Source organism: Dipodomys merriami, unplaced genomic scaffold, assembly GCF_024711535.1.
Source record: "Dipodomys merriami isolate MVZ:Mamm:240054 unplaced genomic scaffold, mDipMer1.0.p SCAF_7, whole genome shotgun sequence".
In the NCBI taxonomy this organism is placed as follows: Eukaryota; Metazoa; Chordata; class Mammalia; order Rodentia; family Heteromyidae; genus Dipodomys; species Dipodomys merriami.
In genome coordinates this window covers 43,625,981-43,649,056 of record NW_027206290.1, presented here as the reverse complement: position 1 = coordinate 43,649,056, position 23,076 = coordinate 43,625,981, and the positions used below count along the sequence as shown (strand labels likewise).

The window sequence follows — 23,076 nt, the reverse complement described above, 5'->3', positions numbered from 1 at the left end:
TAATGAGCAAAATGATTAAGTGAATTGTAAAGCACTAACCTTCAGCCAAAAAAACTAAGACTAGCATTCAGGCCCAGAGTTTAAGCCCCAGTACCAGCACGTCACAGATCCTCCCCCTCCCCACTACTCCCCACACACAGGAAAAGAAAGAATACTGCTTCAAAGATGATGTTATAGCCGTGCGCCAGTGGCTCATGCCAGTAATCTCAGTTATTCAGGAGGCTAAGATCTAAGGATTGTGGTTCAAAGCCAGCCCCGGAAGCAAAATCTGTGAGATTCTTATCTCCAATAAACTACCATAAAACCGGAAGTGGCACTGTGGCTTAAGTGGTAGAGCACTAGCCTTGAGCTGAAGAGCTGAGTGACAGCGCCCAGGCCCAGAGTTCAAGCCCCATGACCACCACCAACAAAAAAAAAGATAATTTATATAAAGGAGCTTGAAAATTGCAATGTTATAAACATTTATGTATAAAATTAACATTGCTTGCATTTATTTATCAGTATTTCTGTTTAGAAAACATGACGTTTATTGAACAAATCATGATATAAAGTTTTAGGCAGAATGTTTCAAGGAGTAAAAATTTTTTAATTAAAAAAATTGCTGGTAGCTCATGCCTGTAGTCCTAACCTACTCCGATGGTAGGATCACTGTGGTTCAAATGCAGGCAGGAAAGTCTGTAAAGACACTTATCTCCAAATTATCACCAAAATGCCCAAAGTAGAGCTCTGACTCAAGTGGTAGAGCACTAGCTTTAAGCAAAAAGCTCAGGGACAGTGCCCCCTCTCCACAATTGCTACCCAAAAATAAAATTGAAATTAACTTCAATAGGACTCATTTAAGTTGTATATACTGACTCCCTTTTATAATGTAGAAAATCTTAGTTGAAATTTTTAATTGCATTAATTTTTAAGTTGATTATATTTGTATTTAATTGTTACTATAAAGGTGATGCATAGAGGGGTTACAATTACATGAGTCAGGTAATGAGTACATGTCCTTTCATACAGTGTCTTCCCTTCCCTCCCTCTCTCCTAGTCTCTCCACCCTGTCTCTACCTACAAGTTGTATAGTTCACTTTCACCAGTGTCCAGTGAGCTCCACTGCTGTATTTTCACCCTTTTCCCTTGAGTTAATTTTTAATTGAAATAAGCACATTGTATAATTTTGTTTTACTATATAAATATGTGGTAAAAGAAGAGACGTAAAAATAATGAAGACATAAAAATCATGGAGACATAAAAATCATGGAGATCTCAGTTTCCAAGGTATGTTTGAAAATGTCAGGTAAAATTTAGTATTCTGAGGTTGAGAGACTGCAGAAAAGGTAGGATGAACTGGGATTGCTCCAATCAGAAGGTTCATAGTCTAAACAGAGCAGATATCATGAATAAAGATTGACAATTCTGGATATGTGATGCAGTAGTTTCACTGGCAGAAGCCAAGGGTGGTGGTGGTGGGTATCCATGATTCCACATTTGATTATCCAAAATATTCAGATACCAATAAAAATCAGCAATAATCAGAAAACTACTACACAGCCAAAACTAAGTCCAGATTTTGGCCCCAAAAGGGCTCTTCGCCTTCTTTCTGTTAGTAAAGCTGTTAGGAAACTGTATTGGGGGAAAAAAAAAACTATGCTCAGAGCAAAGCTGAGAGCTGGAAGAGAAGAGCAAATAACTTACAACCTCTGAGAAACAAGTGGTGGAAATTTTCTGGGAAACAGTTACATAATCAGAGGACTGCCAAATAAGAGGCTCTCTTTCTCTCTTTCTTTCTCTCTCCCTCTCTCCTCTGTTCTCTCTCTTCTCTCTCACACACACAAACACACATCATATATTTATGACTTAAGGGAAAATTTTAATTCATACTAAAGTTATACGTAAAAATGGAACTAGAGTGTATTTTTATGATTCTTTAGTAGTATAATTTCCTTTGAACAGCTTTAGCTAAATTGAACTGAACTTCTGAAGATATGTTTTGGCCAGAAACAATGATGATGTTTGAGATTACTAACAGATATTCCTAATGAGGCTGGGAAGTCAGTGTAGCTGAACCAAATCATGGTCACAGACAGAGGAGGAATTACTTAGCTGAATACCTGGAAACACTTCTCAAAACTCTTCTCAGAACTCCAGCTGAGTGCCAGTGGCTAATGCCTATAATCCTGGTAATACAGGAGGCTGAGAACAGAGAACTGCAGTTTGAAGCCAGCTTAGATAGAAAAATCAATTGACTCTGAACATTTGAGACTCTTTCTTCCAATTATCACCAGAAAGCTAGAAGTGAAGCTGTGGGTCAAGTGGTAGAATGCTAGCCGTGAGTGAAAAAAACTAAATGATAACTCCTAGATCCTGAATTCAACCCCCAATATAGGCACAATTCTGGCTCAACATTGGGCCAGAATCCGGATGAAGAAAGACTTAACTATTACCTTGATATTTTCTAAAGGGATTGCAGCAAAGATGATGCTAGAGGTTCTTTACTTTAAAAGTTGTAAAAACAGACAGAAAAGAGCAACTTGTGTTGGAGAAAATCATATGAAGTCATAAGGTTGTTTATATATCATATATTTAGGCACAATATCATTACCATATTTCTCCTTTTCAGTTTTTACTAAGCATTTCTGCCAGACAGAGAATTTTTGTCTTTTAGAGTAATAAAGAAAGACAGGTCTACACCAATTAAACTAAAACTGATGGTGAGAAAGCCTATGATTACCTAGAAAAAGCTTGGTTAAAGAGAAGCAGAAGGAATGGTAGAATATCACAGGGAATTTAGCTGTAAGTCTGGGGAAAAGAAAAATTTGAATGTGAGTTTGTTGAATAAATTCATGGCTTTGAACTAGGCCCTGAGAGGAGACTGGAGCTGGGACTGCTTCCTTACAGGTTTTTGTTTTAGGGATTATAGAAAAAAAAAAAAAAAAACAAAAACCTTGGCTCCAACCAGCCCAGTTCTTGGAATGAAAAGAATGCCTCTAGGTCCCCCTCTTCTTAAGGATTTGACCCACCTTCATTGTTCTTTCTGTTAAGGACTGACTAACTAAACAGGTAGCCTGTAATCCAGCTCATGCTGGCCTGCTGGCGACATCCTGTGTTTACTATAAACTCCGCCTTTTCACATGTATATGTTAAACTCCACTAAACTCCTTTGTGAATGTTTACCTGAAGCCAGCTTTACCGTTGAATTTGTGAGTCAATTAAACCCAAAATGATAGGCTGGTTTAAACAGCCATTATGTGACAAAGTGTAACCTCACTGGCCACCTGTGTGTGGTCTGGTATGACTGTGCAATCTTTTGGGTGTGTGACAATCTCATTGGTCGCCTACGTGACCAGGCTGCATCTTATGATTTTTGCCTTTAAAAACCTAAGCATGTGGGCCACTCGGGGTCACAGTATCAGCTCCCGAGCCTGTGCTGCTGCCCTGGCCGGTCAGTGTAGGAACCTTCTCAATAAAGTTGCTTCTTTAATATCAACTTTGTTGCGGTGGGCTCTGTCACTCCAGACGACTAGGTGGGCTTGCCTGCCTGAGTAGGGGGTCTTCCTACTACAGCTTACAACAATAAATGGGATAAAAAGAATGTTATTTTGTATAGAAGCATCTTCTTCGGTTGTAGTCTGAATGACTGACTTGTATAGATTCCAAGACATATTTTTCCCTCATTTTATTGTCAGTGAAATTGAGCTTTACATAATTGATGGCATTTTCATAGTATGTCAGTTTTCTTTTCTTTGTCAGTAACATATTTCAAAGTAACATATTTCATCTTTACTAAAAGGTGTCATGTAGCTAGAAAGGTAGCAAATATACCATGAAGTTCTGATATAACATGATTATAGTTGCATGGGATGGAAAATAGGGAATACTGAGGTTGTTACTCTGGCACTCCTGTGGAATGGGACAGAAAAAAAGTGTCTAGTTAACTGATTTATATTCTTCCAGGTTTGATGGACTTTTTGAGATTTACCTGGATAGGGATGATTCTACATCTTCCATTAGGTTGGGGCTGCCAGGACAAGGCCAATCACTCCAGAAACATCTGTTGTGTAATGCTGTATTTTGTTACCATGGTCCTTGAAGATCACATTGATCAAGGAGCTAGGGGACATGGACATTTATCTGCAGCCTTCAATCTTACAATTGCTTCTTATGGTCGTCCCAGCCTTAAGCCCCTTCGAACCTTCATATTACTTTTATTTGAATTTTAATATTTTACTTGATTCAATGACCAATATGCCACATTTGTCACTTGAACAATTTTTAAGTGAAATTGAGATGCTTGACATTATCATTATAGATGTACTGTAATTGTGCATTCTTATTCTGCATTGCATTTTCCACCTCTTTTGTGTATGGTTTTCCATGACAGGACACCTCCATTTATTCTATTAATGTCATTTCTTTCTTTCCAAATTGTCAGGTTTAATAACCTTTTCTTTTCTTTTTTTTTTTTTTTGTTGATCGTGGGGCTTGAACTCTGGTCCTGGGTGCTGTCCCTCAGCTCTTCAGCTCAAGGCGAGCGCTCTACCACTTGAGCTACAGCGCCACTTCCAACCTTTTCTTTTTTTTCAGGTTGTACTTGCTTTTCTTTCACCACAATTTACTAACATTGTAGGTTGTTAAAATACAAGCAAGAAAATTCAATGTTGCTGGTACAGAATATTAAAAATGCATGATTGCACCAACATAAAATGTTAACTATTTCCTAATTGGAAGATATATACTATCATTTTTTTCCTTAAAAATTAAACAATTATGAAAATGCCTCCATAAATCAGCATAAGAATATATCAGAAAATAATATGCATATGTTATAGAAGTAAATTTTAAAATAACATCACTAATACAATGTGCTAATAAAAAAAAAAAACTATGCCATCACTCCCCATCTTCCTTTGTGAAGAATTTACTCTTTGTAATAAACATCATATAGGCCCCTTTCCTGGCAACCAATAGACTCTTAGATGTCCCTATTTTGGGGTGACCTCCCAGCAAGCAGTCTTTGTTCTGACTTGCCTACAGCTACCCCTTCCCATCCCCCATTATAACAAGGCCCGAGAGAAAATGCCACTTAGCTTCCATGTCCCAAAGTACATGCAAGAGGACAAGGAGCCCATTTCTCTAGGTGGTAGCTTCTAGGTCTTTGAATATTATTAATTATCTGAAACTCATTATTTGCATTAAGTCTTGGAGAAAAAAAGGGAGGCAGGGCTCTTCACCTGTCTGCAAACTTTTGGTGATGCTGATATGGGGAAGCAGAGGCACCATCTGCTGTGTAGTGGGGTTCTCCAGGGGCCCAAGCACCCCATCCTCTTTGTGGACAGGGTTCACATTGTCTTTTAGTTTCACTTTCCTAAAACCTTGCTGCTCCTCCATAACTTCCATCTCCATGGGGCTAGAAAGGTCTGAGGTGTCCTCAGTAGCAGCATCTTGTCCTGGCACCCAGTGCCCTCACCTGCAAGGCAAAATGGCAGCTCTTTCTTCTCCCTCTGCTCCTGGGATCGCTGGCTGACAAGCTCATCTTTAATCTAATACAGCTCACTCAGGACTCCATCTCTTCTTTACAAATGTCCTCTTCGATGGTTGTCATGTGCTCTGACAGCTGGCTGCATCAATGTTGGAAGTCATCCACTTGATTCTGATACTCCACCTTGTCAGGGAGGTCACCAATGAAGAAGAGCTTCAGCTTCTTCTTGCACACCCATGAGTATCCTGCTTCCTCTTTGCAAATGGGCCATAGATCTAGCACTTGGAGAAGAGGGCCTGGTGCTCCAGCTCTCTCTGGCACTGGGCTGCTAGACTCCTTAGGCACCCACAACAGGCCTGCTGCTCCTGAAGCTGCTGGCTGAGCTTCGCCTTCTTTGATTCAGAAATGTGTAGCACTTCATGGTAAAAAATCCCACATGGTTTGTGGGCTTTTTCCTTACTCCCTTGGGGACAGTCACATCAGGGGAAGTTGCTTCCTCACCCCTTTCTTCTTTGCTCATCTTCTTTGCTTTCTTCTTTGAGGCATCGTCTGGTCCCCCAACTTGCTCTGCACCTCTTGCTTTTGCTGCTCCAGCAGCTGGGTCTGCTTCACCAGGTGCTGCTGCAGGGCCTCCTTCTTTGAGGTCAGCTGCTCAATGGAGGCCATGTGTCATTCACAAGTGGCTCTAAGCACTTGCAGCAGGTCAGCTACTGGTTATACTGCAGATTCTTGCCACTTGGCTCTTTAACTCAGCCCTCTCCTTCCATTCTTCTAACTTCTCACCTAGCTGGTCCAGCTTCTCCTGTGGATGCTTTATTCACCTGCTGCTCTGAGTACAGGAAGCTGGCAAACTCTCCCTCACCACTCAGCCTGTGGAAGGCATCTTGAAGCCAGTCCAACTTATCTTTCAGCTCTTGATTGTATATGAGTGTGCATCTCATGGTCACATGTTCCTTTCTCATTGTCTCAAGGATCTTGTGCCAATCTTTGACATGCTGATTCCATTCATCAGCCTTCTCCAGTATCCATAGCTGCTCCTGCTGCTCCAGTTTCTGAAGACCGAGGCTCTGGTTTTTCTGTACCTGGATTATTCCTCCAGCTTCTTGAGCTCCTTCTGCAACTAGAAGGCCTGGGCCTGAAGCTGCAGCTCAGCCTAAGATGGCCCTGCAGAGGGCTGTGGAGGTGGCAGCTCTGTCAGCTGCTTTCTTGGTTCTACCAGGTTGCTCTCTAGGTCTAATACCTGCCTCACCCCTTGCTTTTTCTCCTCTCAGTTGGCTCATCTGCTCCAAGACCCACTGAACCTTTTCCTTCCATGTGGAACTGTCCACTCCCAATTCCACTGCAAAGATGTTTCTCGCCAACTTGAACTCTGTCACCAACCCTTTCCTGTTCTCTAGTTTTCTTTCCAACTCTTCCCACTCCACTAGTCATATCAGCCTTTAGTGTCAGGAGCACTTCCAGACTTTCCTGCAGCTCAGCATTCTCTTCTTCCAGGTCTTCATAGTCTCTGGCCTTTACTTGTAGCCAAAGCTTCATGTTATTGCATTCTTCCATTTTGAGCTCTAGGTTTTGCTCTTGTCAGTCTCATTCTGCATGGTGGAGACTGCAGACCATTTCATCCCTAGCTCTGTGATGTACTGCTGAGAAGCCTGCAGGTGGCTGGTATGACTTTCCTGATCCAGTTCTCTTTCATTGGCCACCTGTTGCACTGTCGTGTTTGCCAGGGCAGATTGTAAATCAAATTTTTTTCTGAAACCAACGTCCAAATTGATAGCTTGTGGAGTTCCAGCTCTGTTTTCAGGGCTTCCTGCACACAGGTTATCTTCTCATTCTCCTTCCTCAGTTGGTACCGTAGCTATTTATTTTCCTGCTTCAGTAGTTCAATCTCATTGCAGAACCGCTGGTTCGCCAGATGTTGGTAGCACCTTTCCAGGTCATGGGTGCTATTGGGATCTGTGATACTCCTGACCCTGGCAGCTCTATGCCCAAAGGTGGGGGATGCTCAGGATCTGCATGGTCTTTGGCTACACTCTCGGTTAAATTACAGTCTCCATGGGATTATTTGGGGTTACCTCCCCTTTCAATTTTTTTGTTTTTCTTGAATTCTGCAGGTCTCTTAGGACAATTCCTCTGCTGGTATTCTTGTAGCACTTTCTATCCTGCAGCTAATTTTTTTTTACCATGTTTGGTCACACATTCCAACACTGGGATAGTCTAGGTGGGGGGGGACACATTCCCAGGCTCTCTGAAATCATCTCTCTTCTCTTAGTCACCACTATGTGTACTTTCTACTGTATCTCCAAACTCACCTTGATTCACTCTATCATCACTCATCACTTCTAACTTCTTTAACTGCTGGTAGTGGTGTAAGCCAACAGAGGGAATACCAGTACTACCTCATGGAATGTGGGTGTGGCCCCAGTTCTGGTATCCCATTGGTCAAAGAGAAACATGAAGACTAGGAGGCTTGGCTGGAGTCTTGTGATCCAGGCAGAAGTTTGCAATGAGAGAGGTTCCTGCAGCCCCTCCCCATACCTGTCCAGTATGGTTGGAGGAAGGTGGGACCTCCTTCTGCTGGATAGGTGCAGTTTTACAAGTCACCTTCTGGTCTGCAGGAACCAGGGTTCCACTCCTTGCAGAATTAGCCATATTATTTTGATTGCATTTCCTGACAATCTCGTTCTGATCAGAGAGCCACTGGGGTTCATCATGGCCTTCATAAGCTGCTCTTCCAGTCACTCTGGGACTGGAAGGTTCAGGGACATCACTCCTCTCCATGAATACTAGCCAGGCTGCATGCCTAGGCCATGCATAGTATAGCACATGTTCCATATACTTTGGCTGATGATCTCAGAAGATTCAGAAACCGAGTCATAGGAGGAATGTTGCTCCAGAATAGAGAGTCTGAGAATTTCATGCTGCTGCTGTCCAGGAGAATGTGAAATCTACACCAGCACAGAAAGATAAATGATAACTGGCAAATGACTGGAAAGAAATCTGTTAGCCAAGCAATCAACTAACCAGTCGCATCCAAATGATGTCAAGTGTGTCCAGAATCAGGTTCTAGGGCAGCCCTCTATCACTCCAGAGCCCTTACACATCTACTTCAGCAATGGAGTGACTGTCCTCCAGTGATTGGCTGATGAGTTGATTTAGTGTGGCACTTTTTCCTTCCAGTGAAAAATGCATGCTGGTTGTGGTGGTACACACCTGTAATCCCATCAGGAGAATCAATCATGGGTTCAAAATAAGCCTGAGCTACATAGCCAGTCTGAAGCCAGCCTAGGGTACAGACCCTTGTACTGAGAATGCGGCAAGACCTAGGCATTTTTGCTGCATCACCATGTGCCAGCGACCTTACCACCCCTCCATGTGCCCATGCCCAGCACATATTTCTACCTCTACATATATTTCTAATCTCCATATGTCTACCTCTTCTCCAAGAAATATGTTACCCCATCTCCTTTCCCTTGTAATACAAGGAGGGACTCATTACCACTTAAAATATATTCCATGTAAAATTTCACAATGCCAGGGACTCAGCAGATAAACTATTTATCCTTAATGATCACACACTAATTAACATTGGTTCTAGCAGATTGAAAATAAAATTTTTATCAAAGGAGGTTTACAGGCCGACTTACTGAAAATTCAAATTATTGAGCCAAGAAAGGGATTTGAAGATTAGAAGGTTTTTTTACCATGAGCCTCATCTCTAAATGGCAGGTAAAGCATATGAGAGAATAAAACCACATCTGGTGGTGTTGGCTAATGTAATGTTTAAGTGTAGTGTGCATTATATTGACCAATAGCTCTTTTCCTTAACCTTTAGTTCAAGGTTAAAAAGCTATTTTTAGTACTTGGCAATGGTGATAGATAAATGATTTGTTTTGTTAAAAAAAAAAAAAAAGGCCAGGCACTGCTGTTACATTCTTATAATCATAGCTAAGACTTGATGATGGTGGTTCAAACCCAACCCAAGTATAAACATCCATGAGAATCTTATCTCTAATTAACCAACAAAAAGCAGGAATCAAGGTGTGGACTCAAGTAGTATAGCTCCAGCCTTAAGAGAAAAAGCCAAGCAAGAGCTTGAAGTACTGAGTTCAAGCCAGTACTAGTTCATGCACATTCACACACAAACACATACATATACACAATAAAATGGAGCAACTGATTGACAAATGCTGTGACACAGATGGGAAACAGTGCTGAATTAAACTATATAATATTCCCACTTCCACAGAAAATGATCTAAGATATTCTGATTCTGGATTTTACCATTCCAGTTTTTGATATGTTATATAATGGAAACTTGGACTTCATTTCTCCTCAAATGTCTAAACATTCATTGATACCGATTTTTGGATTTTCTTTTTGCCAGTCCTAGGGCTTGAACTCAGAGCCTCAATACCACCCCTGAGCTTCTTTTGCTGAAGGCTACCACTCTACCACTTGAGCCACAGCACCACGCCTACCTTTTCTGTTTATTGAACCCAGGGTTTCATGGATGCCAGGCTAGTACTCTACCAGTAAGCCACATTCCCAGGCACCATTTTTTGATATTTTTGCCAGAATAAGTTTAACACTTCAGCCTCTTTCTCTTTAAAACATACTAAATTTGTCATTTTGCAATAACTTCATCTTTTTGTATATTCTAGCAATAGCTCATGTTTTCTTTTAGTTTCCTTCATTTTCATTTCCATCAACTTTCCCATTCAAGACTTTCTTGAAGTCCTTGTCTTTTCTGCCAGCTTCTGGCTTTTATTTGATTTCATGACCTTCAAGAGAAAACTAGATAGAAGTTTGGAAAGCACTGATAATTTCAATGCTAAGTTTCTTCACTTGAAATACAGTCTTCTAAAAACATTGATGTGATGTGGATGGGCTTGGTTTTTAATGTGCTTTATAGCATAAGAAAAATTCAACTAAATGATGATACTGAATAAATCTTTCAAAGTTATATCATTAAAAGTTATTCCTATTTAAAAATAAACTGCCATAGCAAAAGATTGAAGACCAAGGAATATAACCATTCTACTCATAGAAACATGGCAAAACTGGCTTTCAAGTCAAAAAGGCCCTGAGTCCTGCTGATGTCAGTACAATAGTTAGTTATAATCAGAGTAACTGTTGATGCTATTACAATGATTATTACAGTGACATGAAATATAATCAAATGTAGCAGGCCAAGAACTGTGTTCAGCACATCTGTCCATCATTCAATCCCTGTGTTTGTAAATATGTAGTTTAATGATATTCATACTGCTGGAAAGGAAAGTAAACTGATGGACTTAGAAAATTTGTGCAGCATTGGCAATCAGCTTGAAAGTTGTGGAATATGTGATTAAATTCTAGAGCATATCCCTTTAACCTAGAAGTGCCCAGAAAATCATGAAAAGGCACAGGGCATAGTATCAAGCCCATCACAGAGGGTGAACGATAGTCTTGAAATTCAGGATTACAATTCGCAGTATGAACAACAGAAAAGGACTTGAGCTTTGACTTCACAAAGCCAAAGATGCTTCTTTGAACATCATTCTCAGCACCCAGGGCACAAGGGGGAATTCACTGCACAAGGAGCATGGTGAAGCAAATTTTCCAACGTGGGACACATTTCTGGCTTGTGAATAAAAATGTATATCTCAGTTATTCAATCTCTTAAAGAATGACACAGTCGATATTTTGGACAAGCTAAATATAAAGCATGTCTTGTGGCTGCTATTATTCTTTTTTTTATCATGGTCTTGGTTTTATACCACTGTTGCATGAAGCCAGTTAGTTAACTATTTGATTTCCATACATTGTTATTTTCCATTCTGTTTTTAATCTGCAACCTTGCAGAAGATCTTTGTCACTTTAGGATCTCAGGGAAGAGGGATCTGTGTTCACAGCACAGCCCTGTGGTCCAGTCCCTTGTGTCCAAAGTAGTAGACAATCAATCAATGAGAGCTTATTGACAGAATAGATGCTTTGATTGCAGTAGTTACTCTTTTTAATGTTACGCTTACAGAAATCATTTTCAAACACAATTAAGAACATTTGTGCCCAAAGTAGTCTTACAATTTCTTATTTCCTATAGGAAATAAAGAAGTAATTCCTTGGCCTCATTGTCCCCAGAACATACCACATGAGGTCACAGCTGATGAGGAGACAAAGGCCTTTGTGATGATGATGACTATTAAAATAGGATTGAAGTAATTGCACTGTCACATCTGTGTATTCGTCTTTGTGCAAAAATAAACACAGTCCAAAAATCCACAAAGTATCACTCAGAACACATTCACTCACCTAAAATTAGAATATGATCATAATGATTATATTAGTAACATGGGACATCTTGTCTTAGTTGTGATTTAGTCAGAATGAGAAATTATTGCTGATATCCCAGAGTTCACTAGGCTAAGAGATTGGAATCAAGGTTATCTACTTAGCCTATAGAGGACTGTGGACTCAGTAGTGTGGGAACTCCTATTCTCCCACACTATCTTTGTAGACTTTCATGCACTAATGGTAATGAAGGGAAATTTTTATAAGAAATTTTATTAGTATTAATAAACAAGGTAAAAAAAACCTTACAGCATTGGGAAGTTTTAAACCATCATTGACAACAAGTTGGTTTCAGGTCTGGAAATAATAAATGACCTAGGTTGGAAATCATAACAAATCACCTAATCACTGACTGTGACATAACTGACAACCTAACTTCTAGTTCACTAATAGTGGATTTGGTGGATGCATTAATGGGGCCTACGAGTTTAGAAATATTAAAGTACACAGTGTCAGTATTTCATATCCTTTAAAGGTTTCAAAATGACATGTCCAGGCAGGGCCATAGCGCTGTAGTTATGAATGATATCATTGTATTATGTAATGAATGGTATAGACCTCCTAAATTCAGAAGTCTGTAAAATAGGCATATAAAAATGCACTTAACAGTTATTTTTAAGAAAAACAATGTTATTAGTGCACATTAACAATACAAAAGGATCTTGCTAGCAAGATCAATAGAAAGCCCACAGACTGGGAGAAGATCTTCACTAGCCATACAACGAATAAGGGACTCATATCTAAAATACACTTGAAACTTAAAAAATTAAATCCCCCAAAAACAAATCCTCAAAGACACAACTGCCTGATAAATAAGTGGGCTAAAGACTTAAAGAGAAACTTCTCTGAAGAGGAAATAAGAATGGCCAATAGACACAAGAAGAAATGTTCAACCTCTCTAGACATAAAAGAAATGCAAATCAAAACAACATTGAGATACCACCTCACCCCAGTTAGAATGGCTATAATCAAGAACTCTAATAATAACAGATGCTGGAGGGGATGTGGACAGAAGGGAACCTTACTATTGTTGGTGGGAGTGTAAACTTGTTCAACCACTTTGGAAAGTAGTATGGATGTTCCTCAAAAGACTCCACATAGAGCTCCCCTATGACCCAGCAATCCCACTTTTGGGCATTTACCCAAATGATCACAAACAAGACCATACTAAACCTACCAGCACAACTAGGTTTATTGTAGCATTATTTACCAGAGCTAAGATATGGAACCAACCCAGATGCCCCTCAGTAGATGAATGAATCAAGAAAATGTGGTATATATACATAATGGAATTCTATGCCTCTATCAGAAAGAATGACATTGCCCCATTTGTTAGGAAATGGAAAGACTTGGAAAAAATTATATTAAGTGAAGTAAGCCAGGACCAAAGAAACATAGATCCCATGGTTTCCCTTATTTGCAATAACTAGTATATGTCTGGGACAAGTAGAAAAGAAATTAAGCAAAATGAACCCCCAAGATAGGGACACAGTGTTTTTTTTTCTTTCTTGCTATTGTTTGTAATGTATTTATTAGTTACCATGTGATTTTTTTGTTGCTTTCTATGTTCCTCCTCCATGGGCTCTTGTTTTCACTGTATTTGATGTCGGTATAATTTGAGGAGGGGAAGGAAAAAAACAAAATATTTAAATAGGGATACAGGTTAACCCATTGTAACAATGAGATGTACAAGACACTACGTTGAAAAACGAACTTTACAAACTAGGCATGAAGAGGGGAGAGTGTAGTTATGGGGATGGGAGGGCAGGGATGGTAGAGGAAAAACAAAGGAGGAGGCAACAATGCTTGATAAGAAATGTACTCATTACCTTGCTCATGTAACTGTAACCCCTCTGTACAGTATTTCCACAATAAAAAGTTATAAAAAAAAAATACAAAAGGGATTCATTGTGATCATTCCATAGATATGGCTAGTGCACTTTGAACAAGTCTCCTATTATATTCTAGTAACTTCATGTCTCCTCTCCCCACTTCTTCTGTGTGTCATGTTTGTTTTTTTTTTTTAAATTATACTACATATGTGATTACTTTGGTCCTCTTCATCCCCCAGAACCTAGTTCTTTCTCCTTCTTGCTTCATCTGATCCTATCCTAGACCACCTCTTTTATAAACATACCTTATTGATGTTATCGTCCTTGTTTAGAGCTTGGCTTATCTGAACATGATGATCTCCAGTGTGGATGCATACCCTTGCAAATAACAAAATTTAATTTTTTTTTTACCAGTCCTGGGGCTTGAACTCACACCTGAGCACCATCCCTGAGCTTCTTTTTGCTCAAGGCTAGAACTGTACCACTTGAGCCACAGTGCCACTTCCAGCTTTTTCTGTTTATGTGGTGCTGAGAGATCAAACCAAGGACTTCATGCATGCTAGGCAAGCACTCTACCACTAAGCTACATCCCCAGACCTAATTTAATTTTTTATGGCTAAGAAATATTCCATAGTATATAGATAGATGCTATACTTTCTTGATTCTTTCATTGGTTGTTGTGCACTTAGACTCATTCCACAGTTTGGGTATTATGTTGCAATAAGTGTGCTATGCAAGTAACTCTCTTCTACATTGATTCATACTCTTTTAGCTATATGCCAGAGAATGCTATGGTGGGATTATAAGGTTGATTCATTTTTATTTCTTTTTAGAAACTTGTTTATGAACTTCTATTGTGGTTATATCTGTTTACAATTCACCAGCAATGCATAGGGTTTGATTTTGTTTCTTTCCTCTTCACCCTTGCCAGCATTTGTTTTTTTTGTTTTTTGTTTTGTTTTTTTTTTTGTGATTGACATTCTGACTGAGGTGAGATGGACTCCTAGTGCAGTTCTGATTTGCATTTTTCTTTGCTGGTAAGGATGTAGACAATTTTTTGTTGTTGCTGTTGGTCGTGGGGCTTGAACTCTGAGCTTGGGTGCTGTCCCTCAGTTCTTCAGCTCAAGGCGAGTGCTCTACCACTTGAGCTACAGCGCTACTACTGGTTTTCTGGTGGTTCATTGGACATAAGAGTCTCAAGGACATTCCTGCCCAGGCTGGCTTTGAACCATGGTCCTCAGGTCTCAGCCTCCTGAGTAGTAGTGGCATGAGTGACTGGCACCTGGCACAACTTTTTATATTTAAAATAAAATATCTTTAAGGAATACTGCATTGTCACCCTTCATCTGAAATGTGGTCCTTTAACTAAGAATTGTAAAGAGATTTCAAGTTTTAATATTAGTTGACTGAATCCCAAGAAAAACTTGTTTTTCATTCTCAGTTCAGCATAACATCTAAACCATTCCCAGGGGTCTGAGTGTTGATTGTTAACAGTATTACTTTCACTTCATTAGTTTATTTTTTGAATCAAAACTGTGAAGAAAACATTTCTAAATATTTCCATAGTGAGGAAAAATAGTATCAGAACACCAAATAGAAAATGTTGATTATTGTTCATTGCTTTTAAATTGACTTTAGCAGAGAACTGTCGATAAGATAAAAACAAATATCATTTAATTATTTCTTAAATAAAACCATGGACTTTTCTCTGAACATCTCAGTACAATTAATTCTTTTTGTCTGTGGCAAAACATTTCTGGAAAGTGTATTATTCCCAAAATAACTGTTATCACCAATGTTATTTTTTCTTTTTTTTTTTTTGTATGGGAGAGTCCCAGCTGACTGTGATAAAATGATGACCTAGTTTTTTTCTTTATCTATTTTTCAGATAGGTCTTGGTTTTTCTCTTTTCTTTTTTAATCAGTAGCCTCAGACTCTGATCCTATATCTATGCCTTTTGCATAACTGAGATTAGAGATGCCAATTATAGAATACTAAGCTAATCTTCTTTATTGGGATAGGGTCTCACTAAATTTTTATCTATCTGTGCTACACTCAAACCTTGGTCCTTTCACTTTGTGCTATCCAAGTAGCTGGGATTTTTGCTGATGTCCACAGGGATTGGCATCTTCATATACTTTAGCAATCACTTGCACTTAAAAATTCTTAGGGAAATCTGAAGACCAGTAACACCAAAATAAATTTCAGAATTTATGTAATTCTTATCACACTAATGGAAACTTCCTAATTTTTTTTTTAAACTTGATCCAATTAACGACAATATAGTCAAGAAAAGTTTATAAAAATATACATACAAGTTCCAGTGTGTATTTGTGTGTCATGATCAGGGAGGTAGTATTTAATACATAGTAAGTGTGGGTTTTCCTTTACAATTATTTTCACTGAAGGACTGGATTGTCATCAATCACATTTTGATCAAGTCAAATAGAGGTAAATTCCTATAATCATTTTCTGTTTTTATTATTGAGGTAGAGTTTAATATGATGACCTTTTGGTAGTCACTAGAAGTGTGTTAGGGGAAAAAAAAGAGTTCAAAACTAGAAGTTCCTCTTCAGGAGCTTTTGATTTGTTGCATACCAATCATCTGGAAGAGCTCATCAAGGTCAAAGTTAAACAACACTTTGCCTAAAGAGAGAGCAGACTGTGACTCACAATTAATTAAGTACCAAGTACCGAGTAATTAGAAGCTTCCTCACTGGATTTACATCATTTTATGTGTGCAAAGATTGTTTTGTATTAGATTTTCTAAAATAAAGAAATGAATTTCACTAGAACTATAAAAACACTACCCAAAAAAACAGCTTTAAATAATAAACTAATTTTAATTATGCCCTTGATTTTTGGTTTAGTATCCTTTGAAAGTACTTGCAGTTCTACTGGTTTTGTGTCCAAAGTATTTATTAGAAATATTTTTTGCACATTATTGATTTCATCACTTTCAAATGAAATAAAAATTAAATAGTATCTTGGCTACAACTCTCAAATTTTGAATAATAGGTTAAATTGTATCTGTTGCTTCCTGAAGAATCAGACCTATAGTCCTCTGGGATTTTTACTTTAACTCATGAGATCAGTGTAGTCAGATACCTCACACCAAGTGTTACCTTAAGAAGTACCCCTCATGGCATACAAAAAAAAATGCAGACTGTTTTTGCAAGATACATTGATTATGAAAGATGAATGAATTTCTTAATCATTAACATATGGAAAAGCAATAATAATAAAAGCATGTTTTCTTAGAATCAATGCAATAATTAACTAGAATTGACAAGTATATGGAAGTTAACTAAATATTACTTAAAGGATTATTTGGATATTATATAATACTTTATAAGACATGCTAACACATTTTAGTAAGTATAATTCAAGGGGGAATAGAAATAGAATTAATAGAATCATAGGAAATATGGACTAGTATTTTTGGTTTGTGTACTTATAAGATCATAGAGTATATGAATGAACATAAAGATCCTCAAATCAATATATTTGATAATCACATTTTTACTGCATGCTATTTATTTTCCTGATCTTTTATTATCTCCAAATATGCACACTTGGAATAGATTTTCATTGGTCATTAATAAATTTATTATAGTCCTATAGTGTAATAGGAAATTTTATAGTCCTAAATAGTAAAATTACAAGTTTATGAAATTATATATATATATATGTATACACTATAAACACTATATGCATATATAATATATACACATATATGTATATATATATTACTCATAGTATAGATAGATAGATGCACGTATACTCAAACTGAATAAAGTCTGGTATATGCAGGGGAGGATTCCACTGGTATAATTCCTTTCAACAACTGACTTACAGTTTAGCTAAATGAAGCCTAAGAAACTGAAATGTGTTGTCAGGGGAAAGTCAAGGGGAGGGAGGAAAAGCTAATGAAAAGAAGAATATTGGGACAATGCAGTCATAATATGCAATATATATATGTGAAAATGGAACAAGGTTACTTGAGTGGATGGTTGTAGTTGGGAGAGATAGGAGAGAAGGACTGAACAGGTGACATTGATCAAAATTCATTCTACTCATAAACGGATATGTTCAATTACAACCCTTTTTTTTACAGCTACTTAGAGATATAATTTTAAAACAGTTAAACAGACTATGAAAAGCCCAGCATGGGTGGCTCACGCCTGAAATCCTAGCTACTCAAGAGGCTGAGATCTGAGGATTGCGGTTGAAAGCCATCCAGGCAGAAAAGTCGGTGAGACTCTCATGTCCAATAAACCAGTAGAAAACCGGAAGTGGCGCTGTGGCTCAAGTGGTAGAGCACTCGCCTAAAGCTGAAGAGCTCAGGGACAGCACCCAAGGCCAGAGTTCAAGCCCCACAACCGACAAAAAGAAAAAGAAAAAAAAAGAAGACTACGAATAGAAAATTTAGGAGTATATCTTTAAGGTAAACATCTCAATTATAAAGCAGTCTGGGTTATAGCTTGACTCCATGATGCTTTCATGTAGTAGTACAGATGGTATGTTCATATGCTCCACCACAAACCCTAGTTCTGTAAGAATCAGTGGCATCTCCAACTCTAACTTTCTTTTATGCTTGTTGGTTTGGTTCCCAATAAATGTAGCCTCAGGTAAAATGTTTTTACTGCAATTGTCACCTAAGATGTGAAGGGAATACTACAAGACCCTGAGGAGACTGGAGCCGAAGTATTCCTCATTAAAGCTAAGGGCCTTACTGGAGTCTTGGGATTTGAGGTGCTGGTCTAGGACTCAAAGATATGTCCAATCATCAGGCATCTTATCCAAACAAATGTGGAAGTCAAACGAGTCTTTCTCCATTAGGGATGTTTTGTATGACAGATTTGGTGAGTGAGGCAGTGAAGATGGCTGCTGGTGCATAAAACTCCATGCTTGAAGATACATGCACCATTTCCCCTCCCCCAGCCTCTTTTCAAAGCAAACTGTGGAGAATGTGAAAACTCATTTTTTTCCTATTAGCTTCTGATGGTCTTTGAGATTCCTGCTTTTCACACCATGAAGTAATGAGTTATGGATTATACAGTACTTGAATGTAACTATGCACTTTAAGAAGAGTTTTGAGACCCACGTGGAAACACTCAAAGCAGATGACAATCAGAAAATGGAAAAGGGCTAAAGAACTGGCCAGGGAAAATGCCATCCTTCTTGCCTTTTTACAACTGTTGTCAATGTGAACGTATAAAATGCTGCCTCAGGAACAGCACTTCTTACACGATAATTGGGTGAAGTGGGTTCTTTGACCAGAAATACTAAATAAAGCTTGCTTGTTGAAATTATGGCTTTGATACAAAATGGCACTTACTCATGTCATTCACACTTCCATCCTCCTTCACAAAGGATGTACAAACTCCTGGATGTCCAGACATCATTCTTTGTTTAACAAAAAAGAAGTAACCAAAAAGAATCCATTTGTAAGTATCACTGGATTCATAAGCATTCCCTTCTGTCAGTTTGTGTTAGGAAACTTAAATGCTTCTCCTTTAACTCACTGTGAAATTCAGAACGCTGTTTTTATCATTCATAAATGCATATCATTCAACTTTCAATACTGATTTTCTTTCAATACTATATTTTCTTTATATGTATGATGCCTTATTTTATGTCCATTATTGCATAATGACAGATCCAGTTTTGGTGGATTCATCTTTCTGTGAGTTCCTTTTGGGTGCAAGTTTGATTAAAAACAGAAAACTGAGGTTGAATTGTTAAGTCTTATATTCCTTCTTACGTAATTTAGTCCTGGCTTGCTTATTTGATTCTTATTCTTATTTCATTTTGTTTTCTAGAAGACATAAGTTTATCCAGGCTCCAAATGTCTTCTCTGGCAAGCCTTTGAGAAAAGTCTGCTGCCAGAATTTTGAGCAAAATTTCTCAGTCTGAACTCACCTCTCCTTCTCTGGGCCATGGCCTTCCATTCTGGGTGTATTTGCTTTGATTCTGTCTTTTCTTTTGTCCTCCATCAGCGAATTTGCACAGCAAAGGCTCACTCGGGGCTGGGAAGATAAAAACCAATTCCACATCAGCAAATCCCCCTTAGATTATTTGACACACAGTAATTCTTTGTAAGGAGTATCTTTTGAAGTAACATCTCAGTTCTGAAGAGTTATTTGGCCCCTTTTTAATCTCAACTTAGTTGGCTGCTGTTCTAGCTGGGCTTCAAAAAAGTACTGGCAGACCATAAAAGAGTATAATAAATATTGTTGAAGCAGAATATGAACTTTTCTTAGAAGAGGCAAGCAAGCATGTGTTCTAGCAGTGAAGTTAGAAACAGGCTCATAATCAGTACTTACTTGTGGATGATTATTTCTCCTTCAAAGCAACTGCTCCTGCACTACAGAAACTGGAAGATTCAAGTTTGGAAAGGGATACTTGGCAGTTTGTTTCTAAAAAGGGAGAGATTTGGCTAAATTGCCACCAAATTAGCTTTATTTCCTCATTAATCCTTTGCAGTTTCAAAAAGGCTAGAAACTGACCTTCCACCCAACCCTTTCCACCCCAATTTTCCAGTAAAGCCTACTCAGAATCCCAGAGAGAACAATTACTAGAATATTAAGTGAACATATATGAGAAAATATAGCCAATGTAATGGAGCAGCTCCCTGGGGAAGTCGGTCTTTCAGCTCCCCTCCCTAGGATTTTCTCTAATCTTTAAACAACTTAGTTCTCTCCTGGTGGTGTTCTAACTTCTAATGAGAAGCCTGTATAATGGCCTGCCTTTCCTCAGCTCCCAGGAATGATTTGCATAAAGAAATATATAATGCATTTTTCTCAAGACACGATGCAGATCCTGCCCAGGGGGCTGAGATCTAGGTCTATTTCCATTGTAGGGAAGGAGATGCTACTGTGTTCTGGAAACCAAGTCCCTCAGACCCCTGAGCTCTGCAAGATGGGAATTTGGAGTGGATAAGTCTCTATTTTGCTCAGTGCTGGCCATGAATCAATTGATTTTTCTTCTACTAATTTTTGCTCCCTGGTAGAAGGGCAACAATACAAATCTTAGGTTCTGGTAATGAAAGGAGATGACTAGAATTCATGAGTCATGAACCACCATGGAAGACTCCATGTCATTAATAAATTTACTTCCTGGGAATAAGTAGCCAGACTAAAAATGACAACAAAAATGACAACAAAAAACTCCAACAAGGCAATATTATACTTTGATAATTGGTGACACATACCTGGAAAAGAAAGTCATACTGGTTTATCAAACTTGGTATACACATTACAACAACCATGGAAAAGGTTAGTTTGTTCGTTTATTGGAAGAAACACAATATTATTTTGTTAAGTTTACAATCTGAAAAACAAAACTAGTCACCTCTGCTCATCAATTGGGAAAGTGTGCTCAGGCCATGTGTCAGTGGTTTATACCTATAATCCTTGCTATCCAAATCTGAGATCTGAGGATCACTTCAAAGCCAGCCCAGGCAGGAAAGTCTATGAGACTCTTTTTTTTTTTATGTTGTGAAAATACTATACAGAGGGGTTACAATTTCATGGGCAAGATAATGAGTACATTTCTTATCAAGCATTGTCTATGAGATTCTTATCTCCAGTTAACCACCAAAAAGCTGGAAATAGAGCTGTGGCTCAAGTGGTAGAGCACTTGAGGGTAAAATTTTGAGCAGAAAAAGTGCAAAGGCAGCACCCAGACCCTGAGTTAAGAAAAAAAAATGTTCAGCTATCAATTAACTGTAGTAGTAGATAGAGGTTTTTAGCTTTGACTGTGTCCTCACTTTATGCCAGGAAATGTTGTACAGTTCCCTTACTCTTATCTTTATTCTGATTTGTATGTGATTGCCTGGGCCAAAGGAATGCTAGCAAATGTTTGAACTATCTTTAAATACCAGGCTTCTTCTTCCATGTAGCTATGTAGGCATTACCAGGCTCCACTGCTGAAGGATAAGAAGCAGATGGACAAGAGTCATTCCTAATATCCCATCCAAGGCCATTCCCCGGTGACCCAATGGTCAGCACAATCCCCAGGCCTATAAGTATGCATCTGAGAGCAGCAGCAGTCTGCCACGTATGTTCAGGTGACAGTATTTCACAGATGTATAAACTGAAGAAATCTTTATTGCTTCGTGTCATTAAGATTTTGAAATGGACAGCACCATTGTCTTAAGAAACAATTCATACAATTGATCATATCCATTCTTCTCTGTTCCTACCCCTAAATAGCATTAGCTCCATTCAGTGAAGCCAAAAGTCATTATAGAACATTCATTGTCTCCAAAATCAGCAGTGGGAAAAAAATACAGGCAAACAGGTATCTACAAATAAGTATCCTCAAATAGGTAACTGTAAACTAGTATTGAAAAAGAGAATTTGGCTTTCCAAGACAGTATGTTGTCCAAACCTTCTTTGTGTTGCGATAGTACTGTGCTCCTAATGCACGGCATTGGGCTCTCATCTGGCTTTTTCACTAAAGACTGGGATTCCACCATTTAAACCATAGCTTTTTTCCTGACTTTTTGCTGGTCAAGGAGGTAGTTGTCTCTCAGATTTGTCTGCGTGGGCCTCAGATCTCAGCCTCCTGAATAGCTAAGATTATGGGTGTGAACCATCAGTGCCTGTCTTCAATTGTGTTTCAGTTAAGTATGAATATTTTACGGTGTGTGATTTTTTAAAATTTTACTTAAGGGTGATGTACAGAGGGGTTACAGTTACGTAAGTCAGGTAATGAGTACATTTCTTTTTGAATCGTGTTACCCACTCCCTCGTTCTCTTCCAGCTTGTCTCTTCCTATATCACCCCCCCCCCCCAAGTTGTATGGTTCATTTATAACATAGTGTCTAGTGAATTTCACTGCTGTGCTTCCCCTTCCCCTTGCTAAATCAGATAGATTTATATTCAAGATATAAGGTACAGAAATACAGTGACAAAAGGAAATAAGACAAAGAAAAAAGGAAAGAAAAAACATGCAAATAGCATAATAATAATAAAAAAAACTTCTTGTTTCCATTTTTGAGGTTCATTTCAATAAGCATCACTTTATATGATCACATGCATCAAAGGAGGATTTTCTTAGGAGAGGATCACAAGAGCTCAATAACTATGTGAATAATTTTTTAAATTATACTTTATTATGGAAAATTATCTGTTTCTAAAAACACATGTAAAGTTTGGTACTATGGGCAGTTTCAGGAATCTACTGGGGTCTTCAATATCCTATGAAAATGAAGGAACTAATGCATACAAAGAGCATTAATTCTTGCCTAGCTAAACAGAAATGCCTTTTAAGTGTGTGCTCTAATGAGCAGCTAAGTTCCTTGCCTTTGTGAAACTACAGTAATCACTAAGCTGTATCCTAGAATGTATGATGATGGTTGGTATCTTTCCACCAGCATTTATTCCAGAAGGCTAAAATACAATAATTGTGTCCTGATACTTGACAAGAATACTTTTT

The 23,076-nt window shown here is 38.3% G+C and overlaps 1 protein-coding gene across 1 annotated transcript in view; it reads right to left on the bottom strand.

The window, feature by feature from the left end:
• Rbms3 (RNA binding motif single stranded interacting protein 3) overlaps window positions 1–23,076 on the bottom strand; it is a 295,095-nt gene that overhangs the window by 131,313 nt on the left and 140,706 nt on the right. Inside the window, exon 4 of the mRNA XM_070007501.1 lies at window positions 19,555–19,661. Within this exon, the coding sequence (XP_069863602.1) occupies window positions 19,555–19,661 (107 nt within the window). The remainder of the gene's footprint in view (window positions 1–19,554; window positions 19,662–23,076) is intronic.